Source organism: Dunckerocampus dactyliophorus, chromosome 6 (assembly GCF_027744805.1).
Source record: "Dunckerocampus dactyliophorus isolate RoL2022-P2 chromosome 6, RoL_Ddac_1.1, whole genome shotgun sequence".
Classification (NCBI taxonomy): domain Eukaryota; kingdom Metazoa; phylum Chordata; class Actinopteri; order Syngnathiformes; family Syngnathidae; genus Dunckerocampus; species Dunckerocampus dactyliophorus.
The window spans coordinates 13,637,096-13,658,974 of record NC_072824.1 but is presented as its reverse complement, the minus strand read 5'-3'; the positions used below and the strand labels follow the sequence as shown (position 1 = coordinate 13,658,974).

The 21,879-nt window shown below is 41.6% G+C and overlaps 1 protein-coding gene across 3 annotated transcripts in view; it reads left to right on the top strand.

Moving 5' to 3' along the window:
• The window catches only part of sdk1b (sidekick cell adhesion molecule 1b), a 369,858-nt gene that overhangs the window by 184,065 nt on the left and 163,914 nt on the right, over positions 1–21,879 (top strand). For all 3 annotated transcript variants that reach the window (XM_054779326.1, XM_054779325.1, XM_054779324.1), the window contains exon 5: positions 9,083–9,216. In XM_054779326.1, the coding sequence (XP_054635301.1) occupies positions 9,083–9,216 (134 nt within the window). The remainder of the gene's footprint in view (positions 1–9,082; positions 9,217–21,879) is intronic.

The window sequence follows — 21,879 nt, the reverse complement described above, 5'->3', positions numbered from 1 at the left end:
CTCCCCAAACCAGATATCGCACCACTTCATTGTTCACATCCCTAGAACACACCCTAAGAACCAGCAAGGAGTGTTCAAATTCATAACTGAGCTACGTTTCACGAGTGCTTGTGTGTGTGCCGTGCCCTGGCCCACCACTTCTCGTCATGCCAAAGGAGGGGAAGTGGGCCATGCTTGGATGCGGATCAGTGTGCTCACAGTAGCCAACTGTGCCAGACTTTAGGTGTGAAGTGTGCCAAAACACGGTACATTAGGCTAGTGTGAGCCTGCCCTTAGCAATACTTTGATGACCACATGCTGTCTAACTAGAATTTCACTAGAAGAGTGCAGACCTCTACCAAGGCTGAATTGTTTGCAAAGTTGCAAAAAAAACCCAATAAAAATGAATGTGTGATTGTGATGAAACATACACTCACATTCACGAGCAGATATGAACCGTTAACAATCAATCACAGTCCAACAGAAGATTTATTCATGGCCACTCAACGGCACACCTAAGCAAACACTTGCTCATGATGGCTGCAAGGAGCAGTGAATGGTCCTGGTTGTCTAAGTGCCTTAGTAAGGTGCACTTTTACATCCACCCAATGTGTGGGTACTTGTCTGGCAGTAACTTTTTCTGAGGTAAAGCTGCCAAAAAGCTTGCTGACTGAACTCAGTTTGCACCGTCAATGCCTCCCTGTGGTCGACAGTGTGCATTAAGGAAGCGGCACGCTGCCTATCAGAGATGGAGAAAGAGGCCAGAAAGGGCCACCGTGGGCTCTGTTGGCAGGAGAGTGAATCCCCCAAGCTTAGACTGTTCACATATGCACTTATAAATAAATAAATAAATAAAAACACTCAGGCATGCGCTGACTTTATCACTTATCCTCTGGCCTAAAACGTTTGTGTGCTAATTAGCTCTTGGCACATATAAGTGTATGTGTGTGTGCATGTGTAAACACCCACAAGTGTTGAAGGAAATTAGTTTCTTAATGAAAGACCAGTCTGGCTTTGGTTTGAAGAAGTTGGGGGGCTGTGAGAGAGAGGGAGGAAGGGAGAGAGAGAGAATTGACAGTGAAATTGGAAAGCAACGCATTGCAAGAAATGTTTTTCATGTTCTTGATTGTAATATTTCAATTTTCTCCCTGGTGATGGAATTGTCAGACACACACATGCACACCAAGCAATATTCCAGAAGCGAGGTTGTCTCAAATTTAAAGGCAGTTTGGTTCTGTTTAATTACATTGAACAAGAAAAGAGAGCTCAGTTACATTTTTAATTTGTATTGTTATGACATTTTTGGTCTGCTTTGGTGTGCTTTTTTCTGACTACAGTGGAACCTTAATCTTTTTCTATAAGAAATACAGTGGTACCTCACAACAGGCACAGTGATCTCTCAGAAAAATTCCTAATAAAAACACAAACTACAGTTGAGGCCGTAACCCATGGCAATATGAAACTAAAAATTAACTCTGAACCCCCAATGTCACTTTCCGTCCACCACTCACTTTACTCACCCAGGGATCACATTTAAAGCAACACACATGAGCACAAGTCTCCATCCATCCATCCGTTTTCTATGCCGTTTATCCTCATTAGGGTCACAGGGGTATGCTGGAGTCTATCCCAGATGACTTTGGGCGAGAGGCAGGGTACACCCTGGACTGGTTGAGAACAAGTCTCTTATTATGTCAACTATACTAGGTAGTATGTGTGTTAGTGTGACTATAGGGGTGTTTGTTCATGTCAAGAGGGATCTAGTATTGTTAAAAATCATATTTAGAAGGTTGTAAAGAGGTTTTCGAGGCTGTAACTACAAAAAAAATATTGTATTTATAAATAAGGAGTGCTATTTTGTGGAAATGTTGTTTGTGACTGAAAAAGGGGCAGAGATAATAAGACTCGTCTTCTTTCTGCTCCCTTTCATTCTGGTTTGAAGAGTGTTTGGTTTTATCTTAGATTGTTTTAATATTTTTTGTTTGTTTTCTTCTCCCTTGAATAAATGTTTCAAATCAAATCAAAATGTATTTATCACGGTCGGATCTGGACCCAATTAACCATGATAAACGAGGAATTACTGTAAATTCAGTTATTGTATTTCAAAGAGCCAATAATGGTAACACAAAACATGTTTTTATAGTTTTCCAATTATGTTATAGATGCAGAAACCAGAAAACAAAATGCATGTGTATATATATATATATATATATATATATATATATATATATATATATATATATATATATATATATATATAAATACCTTTACCTTTTTTTAACCTTAATTGAAGTATCTCAAATGCCACACTAGAGACAATAAAACTTTGGACCTCCTGTATGCAAACATCAAGGATGCATACACCTCATCCCCCCTCACCCCGCTGGGTCGTTCTGATCACAACCTCGTCCATCTCGTCACAGACTACACTCCAGTAGTGAATGACAACCCCCTGTGAAGAGGCCTGTGAAGCAGTGGTCTGAGGAGCAGTGCTAGGCTCAGAGACTGCTTCCAGACAACAGACTGGGAAGCGCTCTGTAGTCCCCATGGCAGTGACGTTGACAGCATGACTCACTGCATCACAGACTATATAAACTTCTGTGTGGAGAACACTGCCCTCCAAGTTGGTGCGGTGTTTTCCCAACAACAAACCCTGGGTGACCTCTGAGATTAAGGCCCTGCTGAATAAGAAGAAGAGGGTCTTCAACTCGGGGGACAAGGAGGAGCTGTGCAGAGTCCAGAGGGAACTCCGGCATAAGATCAGGAAGGGGAAGGACTGCTACAGGAGGAAACTTGAGAAGCGGCTGGAGGAGAATAATGCCAGGGAAGTCTGGAGAGGCCTGCAGACCATCACAGGCCATGGTAAAGGAGTGGGGAGAGACCAAGCCAGTGGGGACAAGATCTGGGCAGATGAACTCAATCTGTTTTTCAACAGATTTGAGTCTGCCCCCCTCCCTCCCCTACCAACTCACCACTCTTCACCCCCACATCCCCATCCCAGCCATCCTCTACCCCCCTGTCCATAACTGATGATCAGGTGAGGAGTCAGCTGAAGAAGATCAAGGCAAGGAAGGCCCCGGGACCGGACGGCATCAGCCCTAGAATCCTCAAGGACTGTGCTGACCAGCTCTGTGGAGTTCTCAGGCACTTGTTCAATCTCAGCCTAAGCCTGGAGAAAGTCCCGGCCCTGTGGAAGACCTCCTGTGTGGTCCCGATACCAAAGACACCGCGTCCCAAGGAGCCTAACCACTTCAGGCCTGTTGCCTTGACCTCTCACCTGATGAAGACCATGGAGAGGATTATCCTGCAGCACCTGCGACCCCTGGTGGGCACTCAGCTGGACCCCCTGCAGTTTGCTTACCGGCCTCGGATCGGAGTGAACGACGCAGTGATCTACCTGCTGCACAGATCACTGCTACACCTGGAGGACAGCGGGAGCGCTGTGAGGGTCATGTTTTTTGACTTCTCCAGTGCCTTTAACACCAACCAGCCGTCACTACTCAGAGTGAAGATGGAGAGTGTGGGAGTAGACCAACACCTGACTGCATGGGTTATAGACTACCTCACCAACAGACCACAGTATGTGAGGCTCTGTCACTGTGTGTCTGACATGGTACTCTGCAGCACAGGTGCCCCTCAGGGTACGGTGCTCTCCCCTTTCCTCTTCACCCTCTACACCTCGGACTTCACACACAACTCCACACAGTGTCACATCCAGAAGTTCTCCGATGACACAGCCATTGTGGGTTGTGTTTCAGAGGGGAATGATCTAGAATACAGGACGGTCATCAGGGACTTTGTCAGCTGGAGTGAGCTCAACCAGCTGCAACTCAACACCAGCAAGACAAAGGAGATGATCATTAACTTCCAGAGGAAAACATCTCACTTCACACCGGTGAACATCCAGGGAGCGGACACAGAGTTGGTAGACAGCTACAAATTCCTGGGTGTTCACCTTAACAACAAACTGGACTGGTCCGTCAACACCCACGCCCTCTACAAGAAGGGCCAGAGTCGCCTCCACCTGCTGAGGAGACTGAGGTCCTTTGGTGTGTGCAGGACTCTCTTACGGACCTTTTATGACTCTGTGGTGGCCTCTGCCTCTTCTATGCTGTGGGCTGCTGGAGAGGGGGCAGCACGGACAGGGACAGGAGCAGGATCAATAGGCTGATCAGGAGAGCGAGCTCTGTCCTGGACGGTCCTCTGGACTCCGTGGAGGAAGTGGGGGAGAGAAGGATGTTGGCTAAGCTGACATCCATCATGGACAACACCTCTCACCCGCTACATGACACTGTTGTTTCCCTTAGCAGCTCCTTCAGCAGTAGACTGTTACACCCACGGTGTAAGAAGGAGAGGTTCCGCAGGTCCTTCATACCATCAGGCTCTACAACACCTGCACCACCTGAACCATGTTGTAGTCAATATGTATTCTTTACACTGTATTCTTTACTTGCGTATCTTGCTTGCTGCTGTAACAAGTGAATTTCCCCGCTGTGGGATAAATAAAGTACAAACACAAATACAAATAAAGAGCTGTCCTTGGCTATGCCTGCCGGTAGCTTGCAGCTCATATCCCAAATTTTAGTTTGCAGTTAAAAGCAAAAAAACAGCCGAGAGACAACTCACATCTAAATGCCAAGGTGCCACTGTATTCTGTAAATGATCATTTAAAAAATACCTGCAGTGCACCAGTAACTTCTCTCTTCTCCCTTGATAAGCAACGTAGTCCGTGACAACTCACAGCGACAGTCGATGCAAATAACTTTGGTCTTGTCCAGACAGCCATGTGCCACGACTTTGAAGTTAAAATTACCCTTCAAAATATCCTTTTCTTTGTCCATTTCTACTTAATATTTGTACAGGCTTGTGACTCCACATCCACCGCTGCATTTCCTCAAACTGCGGTGTGGGCTGGGGGTCCAACAGGACATGTGCACGTTAATTGTGTGTAAAAAAAAAAAGAATGACTGTTAAAGGAAATTTCCAACAGGTTAACTTTGACAGCCGTAATTTTAACATACCCAACTATTGTAAAAGTACGAAGAGAACTTTACCACTGTATAATAAATCTAAGAAAGTAAAACAACTCACTCTTTCAAGATGCCCGGTAGACACGTGATGAGAGGGAACACAGAGATGTTTGTTAAGCAATATTACACCTTATTGTGTAATATAGGTCCTGTGATCAATGTGTGCTCTGTAGTATGTACTGCATGTTAACATCTGCTTAGTAAAATTAACTTGTGTATGTAATTTATATGTGTGTGTTGCTCATGTTGTTCTTAGCAGCCAGACACTTTCCTATGTTGCAGTAAGTTCCCTTTTTAATTCTGTTCATCACACATTTGAACTTTGCCATCAATGGTACTCTGTGGTGACGTCACCAAACACGCACACACAAAGAACACAAAAAAAGCAAAACACTTCACTCAAATTGTCTGACTGTATATTATAACTCTGAGGGTAAGACTGTATGACCACCGCCTAGCTCAAAGAAAGAGGACCGTTCTGTTATTATTTTTTGAAATATTCCAGTGACTGGAGGTGCTCTAATCTCAATTGCTGGAGCAACTGCAGAAGCATTGGCACATTTCATTTTATTTTTCTTTTGATAAGAAGAAATGTATGCATGTTAATTTAATGGGAAATCAAGCCTGAGACCCCCCTGGTTTGAAACAAATGAGCAAGGCAAATCCATACAAACATCAGCCAGTAATTCCACGTACAAATGGTACGTTTAAATGGAAAAATGCAAATGAGGGGAAAAATTATATTAAAATGAGCAAGTTCTTTTTACCATTAATGTTCTATCTTAATTGGTCTCGCTGCATTCTTAGACTAGTGTGCATAGCTCGTCCATATTTGAATGTTAATAACTTCATGTAGACAAATTTTCTCAGACTTCCCGGCCCTCATTCCTCCCGCCGACTCTTACACATGACAGACAAGAGCAAGACCGCAGTCCGTGTCTATTAATCAGCGTCTGCTGAATAAAAAGGTTGAAATGAAATGCAATGCTGGCCAATGCAATTTATGTGTTTAGTAGCTGTAAATTGTGTTACAGACCTCTTACAGTAAAGTTACATCATGCATGTCAACTGTAGACTAGATCAGACAGAGAATACAGTCGCATTTAAACACAGTTATGGTTGAGTGTGAGTGCATGTAGCAGCAAGCATACACACTCACAAGTAAAATATCAGGCAACGGGTTGAGGCTCTGGCTCTTGAGGATGTTCTCCTGGGAAATCACTGTGAATAAAATTACACTTGAGGAATTGTGTATTTCAGTGTGTGTGTTGATCCTGAGTGTATGTCAAACTTCTTGTTATATGCTGGGTGACGTCTTCTCTGTTCATCTATCCTCGTATGTTTCCCGTTGTGGAGGATCACTCCATGGTTCGGTTCCTGCTTTGAACGTGAAAAGATTAGATTAACTCCCATCTAGAAATGTCTGTTTTGCAAGCTAGTATTAGATTGACCCACCAGAGCTTCTAATTTGGCCTGCCAAACAATGTTCCCTCTAATTTGTTAATATCTGAGCATACACAAAAACGACCTGAGCATTCTTTGGACCTCTGTGAGCGGCATCAGATGTGCACAATGTAGTATCGCAAAACCTGAGTTTGTTTAAAACCTGAGAACTGAGAACTTGGATTCTGTTATATTTTGTCTATGAGTGGCTTCAAACAGACGACAAGGAGGATTCCACAATGTAGTTTTCTTTATTCTTTCCCTCAGACAAAATAAACCATGGTCTCATACAATTAACCATCTGAATCTCGTAGAAAACCCCTACTTTATTATTTTACTTTCAATGTATTATCTGGTTTACCATTTATATTGTTAAATAGGCATACTTTAATTTCCTTATTTGACTTTCTGATTTAAAGCAGCCCGTTGTGGCACTATTTCATCCTGGAAATGTACTTGAAACTGATGCCATGTTTGTTGTACATGTTTGCTTTTGTCTATTGTAAAATGAAATCAAATTAACTCACAACCAACCTTTCGGCATAAAACTTTGTGTATGCGGTGCGTCCGGCCATCAAAATAAAAGCACAGCAGTAAAACATGCACGGTTATGCCACACATTCAGTCCATACTTTTCACTCAGAAAACAGGCTCACTACTTCGGCTTTGCAGCATGTTTTAGAAAGCAGCACTTTTGCAGACGCTGTTTCTCTGTTACTTTTAGTGACCCTAAAGAAATACAAAAAAAATAAGTAGACACTGAAAATTGGACTGAAAACAAAAATCGGGCTACAAAATATGCATTTACGGAAAATGCAGTGGGTGAGCAGAGTGTTTGTACGTTGTACTGAAGTAAACACTGTTTTGAAGGAATAACCTGCAGAGCCACTTTTAGTTGAGACATTAACAACTTTGCCGTGCAGTTACATTGTTTGCCCCACATGTTCCACATAGTTCCTCTCTTTCTTGTGTCATTTTTATTTGCACCGTGAGTGAGGTAGGCATTTGAGGTAGGCTCACAGTGTCTGCTGAGAAAAAAATTGGCCCTTCGACTAATGTATTTGAGGACCCCTGGACTATTACAGTATATGGGGTCCATAAGAAGTTGGTCTCCACGCAGCAAAACAGCGTCCATTCTCTGGGAAGACTGCATTCAACCTGGTGGAGTCTGTGATTTTTTTTTTTTTAACATTTGTGAGATCGAAGGTTTCTGACGTTCGACAGGAAATGTGTTCTGATGAGGTGGAGGTCAGGTAAAGTATGCCTTTATGGGGCACAGTCCTGTTTGTACATCTCAGTTTGATGTTTCAGATCAGGCCCACTGACTATTGAGCATATGGTAAAACTCTTTTGTATCGAAGACTGGAATATTATTTGGTCAGTCCTTCCTCTGTCAGTCAAGCAAATTTGACATGTTGCGTCGCCACTTCTACCGCTATTTCTCAGTATTCAAGCTGCAATAACAGCGCCCATTACGGCAAGGTACATCCCTGTTGAGTGTAGCCAGGAGATCTGTAGTGATCATCAGAGGCTTTCTAGCCTCTACTTAAGAGCTTCACTAGTGCCCTTACAAGGTGCTGAAGATTGTCAGGTACCCCTCTCACTCACTTTGGAAATTCTTCAATCCCTTGACGACAATAACATGTTCTCTGGTATAAGTCCTTGCACTGCAAATCCCCCATTTATGTATGTTAAACTCACAGCTTAATTTGATTTTAAATGATTATGTTGATTTTAAATGAGTATGTTGAACTGTGCAACAGTAACCATGTGATGTTCTTTAGTGTAACTTGTTTAACATGTCTGGAACACATAAACCACAGCATACAACACCATACCATAGATTTGCAGACAAAAAACAGTCAGGGTTTCTTTGTAGCACACACAATGCAGCTAAACCTATCCTAAAGTCATACTTTTCTCCAAAACTTGTCTATACAGAGTATTCACTGCATATCTTATCCCGCTAGTATGGGTTATTCATATGGCCTAAAATCTTGAGTGTGTCTCTCAGGGTCTTACTCTCAGAACACGGTAGACACAGAATAAATAAGACCATTGTCAGATAGTGCTCTAATATGTTTTATTCTCCCTTTTCTCATATTGATCTTGTCTCTCCGCTAGCATGTTAAAAACATTGGGTTTTCCTCAGCAGCCTGAGAACACAAGTAGCATCAATAAACCATCAACCTGTGTTTCCTGACTAGAGGCACCTATTCCCAGAACGACAGGTTTAAACAGGGTGAAAAATCTCCATTCTGGTGTCTCTAAGCATCATCCTCCTGGACACCTGCACCTTGTAAGCTCCTCTGGGGAAAAACAAGTCTATGTGTGCGTTTGCTTATCATTGTGCGCGTTTCCTCGTGGCATTGATTGCAGCATGCTTATACGGAAATGACACTGGATCAGCATTGAGATGAACACAACACAATGCACAATGATGACGGCCAATGCCTGAAATCTCTTCCTTCCCTTTTTGGCACTTGTATGCACTTGTATGCTTCGCCTCTTGTGACCTCACCAGAGTCGAGAGTTGAAACGATGTCGCTGATGTTTTGGGCGGGGATATAGTTGGTTTTTTTTGTTTAAAACATCCTCACCTCTCTCCTTCTCTTGTTTGTGCCTCACAGAGCGATCACATTGGATAATCAACTGGTCGTCCTGGCAACCACAACTGCAGACGCCGGGCGTTACCACGTGGAGGCTGTGAACGAGATGACTGGAGATAATGTGACCAGTCCAGCCGTCTACTTGAGCATCTCAGGTAAGAAAAACAAAGTGAGATTTTGCGGTGTAGTTGATCTGTTTTTGTATCATTTATGCAGTGAAGATGATCTGTTCTGTTCAGACGGCATCTAATAAAATTAGGGTTTCAGAAAACAGCTTAAATTCACAATTAATTTGCTGATTGTACGAGAGGGTATTAAAGTGGCTTCCCTTAATTAGTTGTGATTTTTTTTAATGACTTGTTGAGACAAAATGTTTACAGTCATCCCTCGTTTATTGCAGTTAATTATTTCCAGACCCGACCGTGATAAGTGAATTTATAAATAAGAATCTATTATTGAAATATTTTTGTAGTTAGAGTATAGAAAACCTGTTTACCACCATCTAAATACAGTTTTTAACATTATTAGAGTCCTCTCGACATGAAATAACACCCCTATTGTCACCTTTTATTAGACATGAAAGAAAATAAGCCATTTAAGACATAAATAAACATCATACTCAGCATGCTAGCAATACTCACATTATCACCAAGTACTTCCTGTGGTGGCTATTGTCTCATCAATGTAACATTACTGACACCTAGTGGCCAATGTAGAATAGCACATAGCAAAAACATGTCCATCGTTTATTGTGGTTAATTGGTTACAGACCAAGCCGCAATAGATGAATATCCGCAAAGCAGGATTCTATATTAATAATTGGAATATTTTTCTAGTTGAACATGTTTTTGTTTATGACCTGTTTATGACCTTCTAAAACCGTTTTTTAACATTATTACAGCGCTGTAGACATTGAAATAGCACCCCTATAGTTACCTTTATACTCGTATTACTTAATATAACAGATATGATAAGCAATAATAACACATAAGAAGTCATTGTTAGCATTGGGAAAGTTCCATGTTGAATCTTGTAATGTGTCGATCACATGGCATTAAAAAATGATCCATCCTCATGCAGCCATGAAACAGCGATCATTTGATGAAGCGATATCTGAACTGCAATGGACGACTGTATTTGAATTTGTCTTCTGGATGCCTTATAATTGTATAATTGTAATAATTGTAAAAAATAAAAAAAAGTATAAAATATGTCAAATTTGCTTCAATATTAATATTTTTTGACTAACAATAGGTCGTATTCAACCTCAAAACAATTGTTTTGTTTTGAAACATGACATGGCGAGGGACGACTGAACAGTAAAAATGGCACTTTTTCTATAACTTACTTTGCATTTTGCAGTATTTGTCTTATTTTGTGTTTATTTGTGAAATGCATCCAGTAGCTTCGCAGTAAAATAAGCATAATATGTTTATTCACGAGATGTGACCTGACATTAGCTTGAGGGAAACGCTGCTGCTAATATCGGTAGCGGTTGACATCGATATCGGTAATTTAGTGTTGGACAATATCGGTATATCGGATATCGCCAAAAAGCCATAATCGAGCATCGAGTTATTGTCACACTTTTCCACCATTTCACTGGTGCTGTTCTGTGAGAGCATTACAAAAAAAAGACAAACAAAAGCAAAACACACTTGTGTAGTTAATCATAATTTCAATATTCAATAATCATAACTCAATAAGCATAATTTTCTTGACAACTTGCATGATGCCAAGGGGTTTTTTTCTCCATAAAATGTTGGTACCACTTTTTGAACCAACGTTCCACCTGCACCTTTTTGGAAGAAATCAGCTTGCAGAGCACTAACTTTTGGTGATGTTCCTAGAATTATTTTATCACTGTGTGTTTCCCTTAACACCCTCCTTTATCTCTGTGGGAGTGAGATGATAGACTTCACCGTCTAACAGTCCTTTAGCTGAGGTGTTCACTAGAGAGCGAGAGCGGGAGGGAGCTACTGTGCTGTCGCTTGTGGCTGCATAGACTTTTAATTAGATTTTCTTTACAGCGTTGTATCCTTTGGCATCATGTGTCACTTACACACAATGACTCACACACACACGCACAATCACATAAATATACACATAGCACCTTGTTACTGCTGCCAGTGTTAGGAGTGCTCCCATGTGTGTTTTCTTAGCAAGGGGGGGGGCATAGTTAGACTTTACTAATAAGACTCAGGTCGTAAATGACTGCACGGTTTTGGTGCGTGTTTGTCTCTTTATCAGTGTGTACTTTCTGCAATAAACTTTCCGTCATGTTAGCTTTGGTTGTTATTGACATTTAGAGGAAATAGAGTTAGGGATGTAACTGAGAAGGTGAAAGATGTGAAAATGAAAACAAAGAACCTTTTTTCCCCTCAGAAATATATCGATAAATTAAATTGGATGGGGGGATAGCAGTGCTGAATCACACTCTAATGTCATTCAGTGCAATAACTTTGCAGTTGTGTAGAACTGGTCTGACTTATATTAAGAAGTTATTTTTCTACTACTCAATTTTGCTACATGACAAGCAGCAGGATATTAGAAATGGGAAGGACACTATATAATAATATATTTATTTTGCAGAAACTCACTTATAAATGGTAGATTTACAGTAGAGCTGCACGGTGATTCAAAATTAAAGATGCATGCCTTGCTTAGATACTGCATGGGGGGGTTCTAACTTTTGAATGTGTCTGCAAGCATTATATCCCGCCCTCTTCCTATTTCGACATTGCAAGCAAACATACACACGTGCATTAGTTATGCTTGTTGTCAGCTATTGATAGGGCAAAGTTTAGAGACTGCTTTTGTGTATGTGGACACGCAACAAACTTGAAAAAAGTGTAGTTTGGAGCCGAAGAGGAACAGCACTTTTAAGCGGCAGTACCTAACCATTGTCCTCGTTTTTGTGTTGTCACTGCAAGACGTGGACGTTTGTGTAGTTGTTCATATGCATTTTGAGCATTTGTGGTTGTTTCAAGTGTTAAGTAAATGTTGCCCAAGTAAACAATGAAATACAAATACCGCGATTAACGAGGGACAACTGCATATCACAATATTCAGCCAATGATGCGATTAGACACACTTACATCATTTTCTGAAAGATTATAATGGGGACTGTGATTTGATGTCATGATGCGAGTGTTCCACTGACTTGGATTGAATGAAATGAAGTGAACGGTGAAAGCTTCAGTTATACAGTACATGGCTCTGACTGGACAGACCGTGGCAGCTTAATGATGAACAAAATGAAACAAATATGTGATGAGAAAATGAGTTTCATTTATTGAAACAGTGCAAATTGTGGCTTAGCAGCCTTTGAAAAGTAAACAAAGTGCAGTCTAATGAAGAATGAACTGTACCAAAAAGTGTGTTAAGTGGCCTGTTCTTTGACAGTTTTTTTAGCTTGACACTGAACATACTGTATGTGGTAGCTGGTCTAGCCACCAGGTCAGTAAACATAGCTTCTGCAAAATAGCCAATAATTCAAGTGACTTAAAATCACATATATACATTTAACTTAACCCTTTAGGCGCCAGAGTTTTGTTCAGTTTTGACATTACTATTTCAAAAGGTTGTAGCTTGAAAATGGTTAGAGTTAAAGGCATACTGTAAATTAGAAAAATCATCAGTATGATGGGGGTAAATTCACTCATCTCATGTACATAATATGACGTCACCAGGCTCAGAGTTTGTCAAATCCCTGTCTCCACTAGACCGACTCATTAAAATGTGTGATCCGCTTGTGATCCTCATCTCTCAAGCAAACCCAGCCATCATCATCGTCATCGTCATCACATGATCTTGCACACCACTGCTGCATGCACCGCCATTATTACTGCTATTATTACATATATAAAGTATCTAGCTATCTATCTATTATGCCTGTGAATATTCTCATTCATCCAGGTCATTGTATTCTCAGGTCATATCTATCTATTAGCAGTGTATTTTTTGCCCACGCATCGTATGCTGCTATTTCCATGTTTGTTTGTTTTTTACATTCCCTCTACTCTCCTCACTATTAGCGGTGTTTTGACAACCCACCACGTCCCCTACTGCCAAACACGGTTTAGCAAAGCATCGGCTCAAGTATGCTGCGTGTGGACTGTCATGGCCAGCCAACTCGCTGCCGCAAGCACAAGGTGCTTCAAAGTCTATAAACGTATAAACTTTGCATAGAAACAGCCACAAATATGGCTCAGATTGAAGTTACAGATGTCCCCCATCCCCTGGTGTAAAGTATTTACTACAGGAGGCACCATATTTGCAGAAATGGCTTGTTAGATTCAGCAATGTTGCTTGTCGCAATTTTGCGACTTTGGCACTTAAAGTGCTATAATGTATCCGTCTCATGGCGTTCAGTATGTGAATAAGGTCTCAAATCTTGACAGATAAAGTAAGCTATGGACTCTATAAATTTCTGCGACCTTGGAGAAGTAGACGGGAACTTTTGGAAATAGCTGCCATCGTTGTCCAGCATGGTCTGTTTTGGATCACGCAGCAGCTTCTTGGTTTCCTCGGCTAGCATTACCTTGTCCGGGTGGTGACATTTCACGTGGGCTGCCAGGTTGGTTGGAGTATTTTACATTTGCACGACACAGCTTGCAAACCACCATACTTCTATTTAAAGTGTCGCCCAAGGTTTTAAACTTGAAGTGGTACCGCACATCAATTAAGCAGCAATAAGAAAATTTGAGTACTGTCCTTAGTAGCCATGCATAAACAACCCAAACTGCCCACTGACACCCGTTGACTTGCCCAAAAAAAAAAAAAAAATCTCCATGGGTGTGATTTGACAAATGTCCACATTTTGTTTTGGAAATGTTTGTTTTTTGTTTGTATTCCCTTCTTTTATGCATCGACACCAAATACGATGGCATCTGGTTTGATGACACAAGAAAACAAATGAACGAGTCTTTCACTGTCTCTTCCACCTCCCTCCTCTATTAAACAGCCTGCACAGGACAAGACCAATTTTCACGGCTGTCTGTCAAACCTTTTTAAATAATACAATTCCATGAATTTTCCAGAATAAATTACATACTTATTTCTTATTCACCTCTTTCTTACTTTGATTCCAACATTGCGCTCTACGGAGAAGAACAGTGGGGAGAAAGAAAATTATCAGACACAAAAACGAATTAATGAAGTGAGTCGTTGGTGCAGACTGAGAATATCAAATCAACCTGTTCCCGTCAGAGCTGCTTGTGAAGACTCCTCTTTGTATTTTTTTTCTTTGTGCGTGCAAGTGAACCATTAGCGAGTGAGAAAGACAGTCACAATTCTATAAACCTGCTTGTCACAATCAAACTTAGCCTTGATCGACAGTCAAAATCGTTTGGCTAATCTGCGAATCCTGTTAGACGGCGGTGTAAGAACGGCCACATGACCTGCCCACTTGACAGATCCATTATCTCAATGTACCCGTGTGCTTTCCTGACCGCTGAAGGCAAAAAATATTAGCTGTCACCTGCGGTTCAGACAGACCAAGGACAATTAAAAGCAGCACAGCAGCTTTGGTGAAAGGTCACACAGTAACCACTGAAGATACAGCCTGCTCTAAAATGTAGTGTTTTAATGCCATTGACAATAAATGGCAAAACCCATCCACATAGAAGCCGATCCCATGCCCTGCTACATGGTGAGGAGCGTCAGGACGGGCATCCGGCATAAACCATTGGCAAACAAATATTGTTTGTCAGGGGAGAGCATCGCCACACAGCCTATGCATATGGTGATCATCTATTGGATGACTCTTGAGCAAAAGAGGAGAAGAACAAAGGCATAACAGAGGACCAAAGGCCAACATATTGAGATCCTGTAGTGTTTATCTGTACAAACCACTGTATGAGTTGCTCGCACAAGCATCGTTCAAGCATGGATGAGACACTAACCCTAAACCCTAAACAGATGAGGCTGCTGACTTAACCAACATGTCTTCGGTTTAGCATGTTGACTGACTGTGAAGTTATTAACAATCGCCAATTTTGCTCCACGATGTTGATTATTGCTTCACTCAGTTATCTTTACACTCAACCTTCCTTTTTTGATCTGACCAATGAGTGAGCAATGTCATATGTTTTTTGTTGTGATGTATTTTAGTTCACTTAGATTTTTTTTCTGTGTGAAACGAAACTGAACCAGGCAAAAAAACCCACAAACCCATCGTCATGAGACAAGCTATAAATGTGAACGTGCACATGGTCTGACCTGGTGTTCCAATAGCTTCAGGGTTTTACTTTTCTATAAGTAGTGATAAATGAGGGTGTCCAGTCCAATTAGTTCAGGTCCACACATCATTTTTCCTCTGTTTCTATTTGATGCACCCCTACCCAGTATACCTCAGTCTGTCAGTCAAAGTATCAGTGGTAGAGCCTTCATTTCTGCTTGCTTCTCCTCACTTCACCACAGTGGAGGTCTTTGTAGATTTGTACTGTAGACCATCAGAGGAAAATATCCCCAAAGAGCATCCTCGCCAGCAGGAGAGATCCACAAATAGGCACATGAAAAGCACATAAACACAAAAACACACCAAAGATACAACCCCAGAGACACTCTGCATGTCTGGACACCATCAAAGATGACGCAAGCATTTAAGAGAGCAGAAAGAAAAACAGTAGCATGGACACTCGAAGATACAGAGGTCAAGATGTAGATCTTAAAACAAAAGGAAGCGAGGTGAGAAAAGCAGTTACATTGCGGGCATAAGAGCACAGATCAAACGGTGGTGATAAGACCGCAGAAGGAAGGAGGACTTGTGACAGAGGCACACAGTACAAGCTGATACAATTATGATGACACTTAAAATGCTATCTCAGCTTTAGCCTCAATAATTGATCAGCCTCCTCCATCTTTTCTATTGTGAAGGCAGTCATGTCACACTTGTTAACAATTGCTGAACTGCTCGAAATATACCATACGTAGAAGCACTTCTGATGCAGTGCCTTGTTTATAACGTGCACAAGTCCGTGATTCATTATTTCATTTCCTTTATGTTGGCAGCGATACAAGACAGCAATTTAGAGAGTTACTCACTGTTTTGATGTAGCAACATCCAAGATGTGCTTTCTTTTTAAGTTTTTTTCATGGTTGCAAATGGAATCATCACGAAGTTAAAACTTCCCTGTCTTTTAAACAAATGCATTTTTCAATTTATGTGGCACACAATGCTTTTTGGGGATTGAGCTGACAATATTTTTTTATTTGACTTCCAAAATAATAAATTGCATATGCATACAGTTCGTTGCAGAAGTATTTGGACAATGCCTTTAAATGCTACCACAATTAGTATTAATTTCAAGTATTATACAGTATTGTATGTTTGATAATAGAGGTGTCCCTATCTTATATTGATTTTGGTCCGATACCAGCCAAACAAAACAATATCGGATTAAATTGGCCTGCATCTAAAATCACCTATATTGACACGCCGATAGAAGCAGTCCGGTCCAGACTCTGTGCCAGAACTTCTATCCAGCCGAAGCATTTCGAGTTGGCATGCAGAACCCATGTGATCACAACAACAGTATGTGCTAGTGTATTTAGCAAGAAGTAGGAGTGATGTCAGCCGTGAGGCTGTGTTTTTTGTTAAAGTCCGAAAAAGATGTTGCAGCTGAGTGCAAGACTTGCAAGTTTCCCGTGGTGGCACAGAACTAGGGTAGTTTAATACGACCTATTTGCCTATTGTGGATAAAACTATACACTAGATGCACCAAGAAGTCAATGGGACAGTTTTTCTCATACCTACTGTTGCTGACTATTATTCTCTGAGTTATATAACTTGATCAAGCCTTTTCTAACATTCCACACTATTATTGGCTGATATTCAAGGCTGAAATATTGGAATCTGGTCAGAAGTGGAAGTATCGTGTATCGTAAGTGACAATGCTTAAAGAACACTTAGCTAGCAGTTAGCATTACAGTGTAGGTTAGGGGTGTCCAAAGTGCAGAAGAAGGTGGGTTTCAAACTTCATTGGGGTCGTTAGATGGGCACCCTTCTTCTTTGGTGTTTTGATGATAGGCCCACTGATAGGCCCATGACACCTCCAGAGAGCTCATCTGCAACGTCAGGCGTCCCAGGTGTGCCCCCCTCTGCTTTGAGCCCAGCAAAGGTCCTTGTGCTTAATCCATAGCCACTGGCTGCTTCTTTGGACCGCTTCAGAGACTGACGTTATTTGTCTGTCGCAGAGCCAGTCCGTGAATGCCAAGGTCTGTCATGAGCCTGATGGTGGAGGAAGCCACATGACCTCTGTATCCTATTTCATCTGTATATACTGTAACTTGGCCTTCCATTCTCATTCCTTTTGTTTGTAGGCCTCTTTGGTGGAATCATCCCATGGGGCCCTGAGCTCTATGATGTTGACCACCTTTAGTGAAGGGGACCATAGCACCAAGTCTGGTCTGAGGGTCGTGGTTGCAATCTCTGGAGGAAAGATTAGTTGCTTGCTCATGTCAACTATCATCTTCCAATCCTGGGCCATGGCTAGCTGTCCAGCTTCCGGTTTGGTAGGGAGGTGTTTAGGCTGTTTCAGTCCCTCTCGAATTAATGTTGGCACAGAGATGGAGTTGGTAGCTCTCAGAGGCGAAGGGTTTATGGTGTTCCTCTTACTCTCAAGGGCTGCTGCCAGACTTTTGAGGACCTGATTGTGGCAGCAGGTGTAGCAGCCTTGTGTGAGACTGGTCCTACAACTGGTCAAGATGTGAGAGATGTGAGAGTCACTGGTGATGTTTTTTTGGGGGATGGGAGTAATTCATATGTAGCTCTTATGATGAAACGTATGTTGCTTGCTTCCATTTCCCAGAGCTGGCTCCAGGTGAGCTTTCTCCTCTCCTCGCCTTCCCACCTCATCCATTGTACCTGCTTGGCAAGAGAGACAGCCTTTGCGCTTCGTTCAGCCTCCTTCTGACGGTGCACCTCTTCTACCACCATTTTGGTCCTTCGTGAAGCTGAAACTTTTTGGCCAAGTTGGTTTATTCACTGCAACGCCAGATCCTCCTCTTCCCAGCTGGACATATCCCACAATGTCGTTGTGCTTCAAGACTGACGTAGCGTGGTGTACTGCGTAGGACGGTGTCCATTTCCTTCCCGTAAACAGAGGTAGTGCAGCATTGCTGACGGTCTGATGTCTGGAGTCCTTCGATGTAATCTGTAGTCTCACTTTAGAGCACTTGTACTCTTTGGTGAGGCTCATGATAGGTTGGACGTAGATGCTGATGTCGGTCAGACAGCGTGGGACCCCAAGTTATTTCTTCACATACAGAGTTGTGGTTCGCTCCATCCTCTACACAGTTGTTATTGGGACCTCTTAAATTGTGAATGGCCACATTACCCTAGGGAGAAGTCCATATAGTAGGCATCAGAGTTTGAGCTTCGCTGGCAGCAGTGTCTTGTTGATCATGTCCAGACCGTTGGTGATGTCCTGCCTTAGTACCTGCACCCAGTCTTTGTCCCTGAAGCTTGCATTGTACCATCTGCCCAGGCTTTTGACGGGTTGCTCTGACACTATCAGTGTTGGGTTGTCACCAATGCAGAACCTCACATTCCTAAGCTCTCCCTTGACTATCGAAATGCTTTTTGACTTATTCAGCTTGGTTTTCATCCGGGCCCACCTGATGTTTTCCTGCAGCTTTCCAAGTAGCCGCCTGGTGCATGTTGCAGTAGTGGTCAGCATGGTCATGTCATCCATGATTGCTCAGATAGGTGGAAGGCGGGCTCCTTCTTAGTTCGGTCGCCTCCCACCACCCATCTAGAGGTTCTGATGATGACTTCCATGGCCATTGTGAATGCCAGGGGTGAGACTGTGCAGCCTGCCATGGTGCCTTCTTCTAGACTCTGCCATGTGCGTGTGTAGTCAGCTGTTGTGAAGCACAGTTGCAGGTGTTCAAAGTAGGCTTTCACTAGAGCAGTGATGGATATTGGAATGTGGAAGAAGTTTTAGAAATCACTTTATAACCTTTTCGAGGCTGATAGTTCTCAATTACTTTCTTTCTGGCGAGGGTCAATCACTTTTTCACACAGGGTCATGTAGGCTTGGCATTTTTTTTCTCCCTTAATAATGAAAAGTTTCATTGAAAAACTGCATTTCGTGTTTAGTTGCTGTTGTTGTCATTGACTAATATTTCAATTTGTATGATGATGTGAAACACTTTTTCACACCACTGTATAACACAAAGCCTAGATGTTTTGTTCAGTTTCGCATATCTTCACCTTTACTGGATTTCCACATCTTTTCACCTCTGCCGTAGGATGTCCTTGTTTTTTCCCAAAACTCTAATGGCACCGCCTTTGGAATGTGTTCAAACTGCTTTGAAAGACATGCTATATAATATGTGCTTATACTAATTAGACAAATGGTTAATAACGTATGAGCAATACGTTCGTAAGTCCCGGCCCCTGATGGTGACCATGTTTTTTCAACCAACTTTCCAGACATGTGCTCAAAGGTGTGTACCAATTTTAAGTGAATCCAACTTAACAGCGCCACCATGTGATGCATTTGTCAACAAATCTAACAAATGCAGGCACAGGCAACACAGTAGTGGTGCATGTTTTGACAAACGTCTCCCCTTTTATGCGCAGCAGTTGAAGAGTAGAAGAGTTTACACAAACAAATACATACAGTCATATAAAACGTTTTGTCTTGTCTTTACAACCCTTGTTGAGCCTGATCTTTCTTTTGGAATTAGTGTTTTAAAAAGTCTTGAACAGCCAAAGAAAAGCTAATAGATGCAACACTACTGTCTTGTTTGACCTCAACATTTTTGTGAGACATGTATTTCCTGGAAACGCTGAATATTTACTGTAGCTAAACCCTGAAGAGAACATTTCTACAAGTATTTTATTGCAATTTTTATATCTGTGTGTGCACGTGTTGGTGTGTGTGCTAGTTTGTTGTCACTTTTGTGTGCAAATGCACCATTTGTTTCTGCCCCTAATCGTCTCCCCACCTCGACCAGATGTTTCCTTTCTACATCACTGAATCTTAAATGAGAGTCTGCCGCTGCTGTTTCTGTGCATGTGTGTGTGTGTGTGTGTGTGTGTGTGTGTGTGTGTGTGTGTCTTTGTGTGCCTGTTTGTGTGTGTGCATGTGTGTTTGATCCAGGTCCCATCCCAGTTGTTCTGTGGCAGGTTTAATTGGAGCTATTTTGTGTCCCAGAACAGTGTGTATGATTGTGGGGTGTATGTATGAATGTGTGCGCAAATGTCATGAGAATTACAGTGTTGTTACACATGCTACCATCTAATTTAAAAACACCCTTTTTCATCTGCAGTTACTAAATAGAGAATATTTAAGTGAAAATATTAGTGTCTTAAAATAGTTGACAATTCAATTTGTCTGATTCGACTCTCAAGTTTGCCATCAAACCATATAAAAATGTGTTGATCAAGATTGTAACATTCTGACTACACTACTACACTAATGAGTGCTAATGGACATGTATGTTTAACAGAAGACTTATACTTACCACACGAATAAAATCACCTCTTCAGTGGCACAATGCAAAGGAGCTGAGGTAAACTCTAGCTTTGAATGCTAGGAAGACCATCAACATTGACGGACTTATTGACTCATTAGGCTACTAAAAAAATCATTGAAAGTATTTTGCAAAGGTTAAAGATGACTCCAGAAAGTGAAATGCAACTTGTGTTGGCAGCTTCTTACATATCACCCAACAACCGCTAACATCATTGGACCATTACTGAACATCATTGAATATCATGTAAAACAGGTCAGACTGCTTCATTTTATATCCTGACAGTGAATTACAGTATGAAGAAAGAATAGAGGCTGCTAACTGAGAGTTTTGGCAAGTTGTTGTTTTTCAAGTCATGTTGTTCTTGTTTTATGTGCACTTTCCTGATATGTGCCAACAGCGACCGTGTCACGATTTTGTTCGTCTTGCTTTCTGTGGAACAAAATAAAGAAGAAAGAACGCATGCGCACAATCAATCGTCTTCCGCTTTTCAAGGCTTACGAGAAGTGGAATTACTTCTGCCAGTCATTATGGAGTATAAGACAAGAAAATATGAGGAGAATGTCGACTGGAGTGAGTCATGTCCGTCGAAAGACATCAGAGGTATCATGTGGGTTTGTCGTCAAAGCTCAGTTCTGGTCACGTGACAGCGACGAGGCAGCGGTGGGTCGGTGACGTCTTTGTTCTGGTATTGCCTGTATTCACAGCAGCGACAAGCCAGCGTTTTCAGATTTTCCAACTCTGGAAGCCGTTTCCAACAAATACTGTATAAGTAATACTAATAATAATAATAATAATAATAAAGTTTCAGGTCACCCAGAATGCCGTTCCCGTGGGGATGAGAGGCTCAAACAATAAAAAACTTTGCTGTTTTGACCTGAAAATGTTTCTATGTGGATAGCCCCTGAGTGTTTTAACTGTTTCTTTGAGGTGCAAAAAGTCACAAATGAGAGCTGTTTGTTTGTCGGGATCGGCATTAGCTCTGCTGACATTTGAATATTTGTCGACTATGTACAAAATCTAACGAATCAGACTGGACTATGAAAATCCTTAGTCAAAGACAACTCTAGAACACATATTATTTTCTAATATATTTATTTCTATTTTATCTATTTCTACTTTACTTTCTATTTATTTGTTGTTTATAATTTTGGTATTTTTTTTATTTATTTATGAAAACACCTTGCTAGGATGTCAACCACATGCCAAAGGTACACGTGTGTCGATAACCTGCCATACCCATATAATTTAGCCAGTCAGGCCTGAAGAAAGCCATCTCTGGAAAAGGCAAACAACAGAAAATGGCGGGTGTGTAAAGTAGAAATGAATCA